The 7,471-nt window shown below is 44.7% G+C and overlaps 1 protein-coding gene across 1 annotated transcript; it reads left to right on the forward strand.

The window, feature by feature from the left end:
* The first annotated feature begins 487 nt into the window (after nt 1-487).
* On the forward strand, nt 488-3,472 carry LOC123073521 (transcription factor bHLH168). Its single transcript, XM_044496618.1, has 3 exons — nt 488-891; nt 2,165-2,557; nt 3,074-3,472. Exons 1-3 carry the CDS (start codon nt 718-720, stop codon nt 3,137-3,139), a joined length of 633 nt encoding a protein of 210 aa, XP_044352553.1. The 5' UTR covers nt 488-717; the 3' UTR covers nt 3,140-3,472.
* Nucleotides 3,473-7,471: the final 3,999 nt, after the last annotated feature.

A 7,471-nucleotide genomic window follows, 5' to 3' on the forward strand; every position in this document is an offset into this window, starting at 1 on the left:
ATGACAAAAGGGACCAAGCTTTCAGCAAGGAAACCTTGCCCAACCAAATTACTTCATCACAGATTTGGTCCCTGGAAAATTAAGTTTGGTTGTGAATCAAAGTACCACCCCTTTTTCGATATAAAGGGTGTTGAAGTACGTCCACAAAAATAAAAAATAAAAAATCATGGATATTCTGGTGCTCCCTCTCGCATGCATGTGTACTCACCAGTGCAACCACATACTCCCTCCGTTCCTAAATACTTGTCTTTCTAGGCATTTCAAATGACTATCACATACGGATGTATGTAGACATATTTTAGAGTGTAGATTCACTCATTTTACTCCGTATGTAGTTACTTGTTGAAATGCCTAGAAAGACAAGTATTTAGGAACGGAGGGAGTACTTCATATGTACATATTCTAATACTCTAGACTGTTCGTGTGCTGCGGTGTCCATATATATGTAGCTACCAGTAGCATATTTTCCACATCGATCCGGCCGGCCCTTATCCGTACTCACACCACCCATACGAGCGCCTCCCATTTAAGCCACGCCATTCCACTCCTCCTACTACCTCTTATTCCTTTGAAATTCTTCATCTCCTACCTCTGCTTGCTCCATGAAAAACAAAACACCCACTCCACCTAGCTAGCAGCCTGGTTGCATTTCGACCTAGACCACCATACCGGCCAGCTGCTAGCAGATCCGCGACTCCTTGTGCGTGAGTGTTCGAGATGGAGGTGCAGGCGCATGAGGCGACTGGCCGGAAGAGGGGCAGGACGAGCGGCGGCACGACTGCGGCGAGGGTGGTGGAGAGGAAGGAGGCGGAGAGGGAGAGGAGGCAGCACATGAAGGCGCTCTGCGCCAAGCTCGCCTCCCTCATCCCAAAAGAACACTTCTCCAACCCTGTAAGACCACGAATCAGTACTCCATATGTTCTTAATTTGTTTCCCTTTTTACTGAATAATGTGATACTTAGTTAGCTGCTTCTCTCCAGGCGTGCTAATCGATCTGGCCCAGAAAAAGGAAGAAGATGAGCACGTTTAATTGTTCTGAATTCTTTTAGTGGCAACTGCTAATTAGTCAACAGAGTATACTAGCATTTCATATTGTCACTGATTAATTCAGTATCCACCAGTATCCAATACTACTAATTAAGTATAGTCTTTCCAATCACATGAAATATCGTAATCAACGGGCGGGAGCAATTGAGGTCTACGTACGGCCTCGGCCGGGCATTTAGTTTTGTTGGAATGTGTTGCTTTCCTCATAAATAGTGACGTAGGTACGTGCAACCTATTAATTATTTTGTAAGCCATAATTCCTTTTTTGTTTGTTGATGAGATTAGCTACTGGTTGAATCATGCTTATTTTGACCTCACGTCCAGGTGTACATATATACGAGCATTGAAACATGGGTATCATTAAGCCTTGCCTCTATTTCATATTTCGGGCATATTTTGAATATACAGCCCCAAGTTCCTAGAAATAACAAGCTAGTGTCATGTATGAAAGGCCAAGCTAACAATAAATCAATGTAGTACATAACTCATATCTTGCAAAAAAATCCGAGAAGATTTCAAATTACCAAGAGTAGGCATATATCCCTCTGTTTGAAATTACTATCAGGGTGAGACAAATGGAACTCAGGGATGAGCCGGACTGGATAGCTAGAAATAGGATAAAATATCATGTACCAAGTACAACTTCGATGTGGATAGTATGAAGTGAGATTTTTGAGAAATAGAAGAATTAACTCCTGGACTAATATCCAACTAAGGACGAAATGTTGTTTTTTTAACAAACGATGTACACAGGATGAAAATATCACACAGTAAGTGAATCTTAACTGATAAGAAAGAATGCCTTGTAGGTATGTGAAGACATTTGGGTGGCACAAATAAATAGTTAGCTAATCAAACTCTCTATCAAATAGAAACAAAAAGTCTAAAGAAAATCCGCTGTTAGTTTTACAGGAGATGATTTGATAATATAATCTTCATACTCGAAAGATTTATCATGTGTGATTATGTGCATCTACGATGCATAGATCTGGGAAAATATAGCTCTTCAATTATAAAAACAAGATGGCTTATCTTAACAAAAAACTAACATCCTACGATATTTTTTATAATTTCTTATATTTTTTATAACACTGCTGCGCCTTAAATGTGTATATAGGATACAATGACCCAGCTAGGCAGCCTAGATGAGGCTGTGTCATACATCAAGAAGCTCAAGGAGAAGGTCGACGAGTTGCATCATAGGAGGAGCTCAGCGAAAGCAATGGCTGCCGCAAGAGGGGCTAGTGGCGCTTCAACGCCCACCACCACCCCTACCACGAGTGGCGGTGCGGGGTCACCAAAACGAGAGAAATATTGGGAGGCATCGGCACCGGTGGTGGAGGTGCGGCAACGTGATGATACGAGCTTGGATGTGGTGCTGGTATGCAGCACAGAGAGGCCGATCATTCTCCATGAGGTGATCACCATCCTGGAGGAAGAAGGTGCCGAGGTCGTCAATGCCAATCACTCCATTGCTGGCCACAAAATATTCTACACCATACACTCCCAGGTTGCACACATGAATCCAAGTATTCATCTTGACCATAAATTTTTAGTTTATGTGCCCATACTTATTGAAGGGGTTTACGTTTTCTTCTAGTGTGCATATTATACTGAATGAGCAGTCAAAAAAGTACTGAAGTATATTATGGTATATATACAAGTGTAAGGCGCAAAGGGAAGATGAAAGTGATGCATGTACACATATGTGAAAAATGTGGAATCGATGATTCCTCTCTATGTAGAAACTAACAAAATTGGGGAAAGCTAGCCAAGAAGTTTGAGAATGGCATTAGATAAAACATGTGCCGTACAAATTTTAATATCTTTCTTTTCTCTTCCTCCCTCTCCACCCGCTAGAACTTACGTATTAAATTTAATCTACATTGACCGAAAATTGATTTTCATTGCATGCTGAAGGACTTCTTTCCATCTAAATATTGAACTAATTTTTTATCTACTTTTCCACGAAATTCACATGGGTCAATTAATTGCATCATTAATTTCCTCTATCTATCTTGTGCAGGCCTTCAGCTCAAGAATTGGCATAGATGTTTCAAGTGTTTCTGAACGACTGAGAGCATTGGTATGATAGTGTGTCTGTATATATATAGATGGTACATATGTCTAGTTATTAATTGCTACAAGAAGGGGATGGAAACAGACCCTTCATTATTCACAAAAAGAAAAACAGACCCTTCATTAGCTATATAACGTCTTCTTCATGTTGTTTCACAACATGATCGGTGTATGGAAAAGGATGTTGATTGCTCTTTGATCTACCACCTCATATAATTTACAGTAACCATGTCTGTCTGTGAAGGGTTGTTGTACATTGCTGGAGTTTTTTTAAGAATAAGTCTATATTCATGTATTTCTCAATATTTTGACTATTGCATGGTGCAAATGCCCCAAAGTATCCCAAACTTGCCCAAGTGTAATTTAATTTGTATTAGTGTGGTTTGCTTTATTTTTTGCTCCATTTAATTATAGCATAGCCAGGAGCAAAGAGCGGTAAATACTATGAATTATACAAGTATATATGAATTTGTCGGCGAGCTGGTGCTTATGACCAGAACAAATTCATTACTTAGGGGAATGAACTTTGTTCTCTCAACATCCAGATTTTGAAATCCGGATGCTGACAATTAAGTTAATTTGTTATTCTTTGGCAAAATCAAAGTTTAATAAAGCGGAAGAAAGATGTGGATATCATGTCAAGGTATGTATGTTAGAAAGTTATGTTGACTAAAGTATCAAACGAGGGAGTATACTATAGGTTAAGACTCAGCAAGTACTCTATATGTCGTTCCAAATTAGAGAAAGAGATTCTAAATGAGAGGCAGATATTACTGCATCCATGCATGTAAACGTGCTGAATACTATTACGTGATGGGTCTTGGTTTTGGGCCCATTAGATGCGTCACTTTCTTCCTCATTGTCAAGAGAGTGAATGATTGGGTGATCTTGCTATGGTGGGCCGAAAGCTTACCAGGAAGGAACGCGTCCCTTTGTTAATTATTTTAATTTAGGGACCGAAAGTGATTGGTTGCTAGCTAATCACAATCTTTTGTTGAAAATTGCATCCACATTTTGTTGCTTAAAATCTACTCCTGCCATATGCATCAAGCTGTAGTTTTGTTTTGCTTAATTTTATTTTTTAATTTATAATTCTTTTGTTGGGTTATTTTTCGAGTATCTTCGGCAATAAATACCATGCTACAACTAGTAGTTGTTTCGTCAGAAAGAAAAATATCTTTCTGTTATACTACTCCAACTCAGGATTTATCCTTGGGTGCATCTAAACCCAACTTTTTAAACATCAGTATTTTAAATTTCAAAATTTATGGAGAAAGTGTGCATGTACAAGTTTGTACAAAATTTCCCAATAGTAACTTTCATAAATATTAACCACGCGTGGCCTGTGTAAAAATCATAAAATGAGTTGCCGTGTCAAGATTGAGATACAATATATGTTACGAAATTGGTGTACTAGTAGAAGTATATATATTTTATAATCCTCACACGTCACAAAAGGCCATATTGTTTTACGAATATTTTCACGGATAGTTTCTACATAATAGCACTTTCCCGCTTTTCTTTAGCATCTTTAAGCCAGCTAGATCAAACGCTATCTATATAACTGTATAAGGGTTTGGATGGAAACATGCATCTCGATTCCCGTAGATTTAGGAGAAAAGTTGCACTATGATAGTAACGTTAATTTTTACCCAGTTGAGAACTCAATGGTTATCACAATAAAAACATGAAAAACTTGGGACTTGGTTATTTTATCTACGCCGAAGATGGTGGCGAGAGGAGTATAACCTAACCAAAATGGCATGTCTACAACTCGATCCTTCTTCTCGCACGTGATTGCTAATATGCCTTCAAATTGATCTTATATCACTCTCGCCGTCTTCTATCACATGAAAGCCATGACACATGCATTACTCCATCTCCAATTAATTGGCACCAGCAATACTCCCTCCGTCCGAAAATAAGTGACTCAACTTTGTACTAGCTTTATATTAAAGTTAGTACAAAGTCAAGACACTTATTTTGGGATGGTGGGAGTACTATAATGCGCCGAAGCATGGTGAATTGACAACTAGTGTGCATGTCAATGTCAGTACAGTAGTGTGGATGCAAGTAGAACTATAGCAAAGTCAACCCATCCGCGTGTTTGAAACAACGCACGCACACACGTTATCGACGTGTTAGTTGTACTAGTAAGATGCCCGTGCGTTGTACGAAACATTAAGATGCATTTGTATGAGTAGTTTATCTCGTGGGAGGAGAGAATGAATGAGGGAAGACCTTATCTGCAAATGTAAAGATGAGTGCGGGTAAATTGTCATAGTTTCTTTCCTATCCGTCAGATATAGATCAGACGGCATATATTGCAGGATGGCAGGCACACCATCATCACCAACTCTGCTTTTTATAAGAGTAGAGATTATGGAATGCAACACTAGATGCTCTATTTGCGTGATAATTCATAAATTAAGTTGGCCCTTTTTTCTTAAGCTTGGGCCAAAAAAGCCTCTGCTTCAAAAGTTTACCAAATCTAACACCGTTTGAGCAAACGGCGGCTCTCCGGTGTTGAACTTGGCTATATTTCAGAACGTGGCACTAACGTTTTTGCCAGTCTCGAGCCGTAATTTAGCAAACGGTGCTCGGTACAGTCGAAAACAGGTTACCTTTTTACCGGTGCTAGAAAAAGAGGGTCAAATGGCAGGACATACAAACTGCATGTCTAATGGTCTGCAGAACTGCCTGTCTGCATTGTAGGGTCCCTGTTTTACTTCACGGGCTGCTGGGACGACGTGAGGTTTGTTCTAAGCGATGGGCAGTATTTGGCAAACGGCTATGTGGTGGTCTCCACACTCCCTACCCTACACCACCTGATCTACTTATCTGAGGAAGGTGACGAGCAGAAGATGATCAACTGTACCTGCTGTACGAACACATGTGTTGCGGCCACCGGGTGCAGTGCATCATCGTCCTATCTGTGAGAGCATGCATGCCCTCTGCTTCTCTGACCGATGGGGCAGCCCTGCTTGCGTCGCTCCGTGAGTCCACGCAGCTGTTCGTCACTGTTCCACATCCACTTGGATTACACCTGAAATTCAAGGGAAAAAAATAAAGATGCCTAAGCGGGCATGGCTGCTAGTTGGCCTTTTTTTCTCTTCTTCTGGATGTACTATATATTTTGTTAACAAAAGCATAAGTTCCTTTTTTACCTTATGTTATTTAAGACAGTACAATCGAAGTCGTTACATACACGAGCATACACTTACCCCTATAAGAGCATCTCCGGCCACGCCCCCAACAAGGCTCCCCAGGCGACTTTTCGGCCGCCGGCGCCAAAAAATCGGCCCAGTCGCGCCCCCAAGGACCCAATTTTCACCGGCTCGGGCCGAAATTGGCGCCGGCGGACCCAACCCGAACCCGGCGTGCTGAGGGGCGCTCGGGGGCGCCGGGCGAATCGTTTTTGGCGCGAAAGAGCCGCGGGCCCTCCTTGCCAGCGACTCGTCTCGCTTTTCGCCGCTTCGTCGTCCTCATCGCCTCGTTTCCCGCGGCGAATCAATGCCAAAGCTGCCGCGCGCTGCCGGCCGGTCAGCCTCCGCCATTGATGCCTCACGGGCGGCGCAGTCAAGGCGTGACGACGCGCATCCCCGCGCATGCTACGCGTAAACGCGGCGGCCACGCGTGCGCGCGGCGCCTCCGCCTATATAAGCCGACCCCCAGCGCGCCGGTGGCACGCACAGAGTCTCACCGCCGACGCGCCCCTTCCTCCCTCTCCCCTCGCCGTCCCCAGTTCAAAGAAATGGCCGAACGCTTCCCAGGCGACGGCGCGGCGGCGAACGGCTTCGGCCGCCGCCACCTTCATGAGGACGAAGCTCGGCTCCTCTTCGAGGCCAAGTACCCGGTCCCGCCGGACATGCGGGTGCCCGGGGCGTGGAGAATCAGCACCGGCGGGGTCCCGGTGCCACCACCGCCCACCGGGGCGGCGCGGAGTGCGGAGATCGCGCGTATCCACGCCTCCCTGCTGCAGGCGGCGAGGGAGGGGGCCGCGCTACGTCCCAGACAGCCCAATCTGGGAGTCGTACTTCCGCCGCCGTCACACCGAGCAGCTCGTGGCCACCAACGGCGTCGTGCCCTCCGGCAGGATCAACTCCGAGGGGCGGCGCCGATGGTGGGGCATGCCCGGCCGCACGCTGGAGGCCGTCCTCGAGTACATCGAGGGCGGCAACACGCCGAGGCTGGAGTACCCCGAGCCCCCGTCCTTCTCTCGCCGCCGTGGGAGCTCGTGGACGCCGAGGAGCATGGACCCCGGGGCGTCCTCCTCCTCGTCCGGTCGGTCGACCGGCTCTCCCTGCCTCCGCCCCGTCAAGCCGGAGCCCCAGGACACGCCTGT

This window comes from Triticum aestivum, chromosome 3D (genome assembly GCF_018294505.1).
Source record: "Triticum aestivum cultivar Chinese Spring chromosome 3D, IWGSC CS RefSeq v2.1, whole genome shotgun sequence".
Lineage (NCBI taxonomy): Eukaryota > Viridiplantae > Streptophyta > Magnoliopsida > Poales > Poaceae > Triticum > Triticum aestivum.

Coding starts and splice junctions, on each gene's coding strand:
- LOC123073521 (XM_044496618.1), top strand. CDS start 718: ATGGAGGTGCAGGCGCATGAGGCGACTGGCCGGAAGAGGGGCAGGACG. Junction 892..2,164: donor AAGAACACTTCTCCAACCCT/GTAAGACCACGA, acceptor ATGTGTATATAG/GATACAATGACCCAGCTAGG. Junction 2,558..3,073: donor TCTACACCATACACTCCCAG/GTTGCACACATG, acceptor TATCTTGTGCAG/GCCTTCAGCTCAAGAATTGG.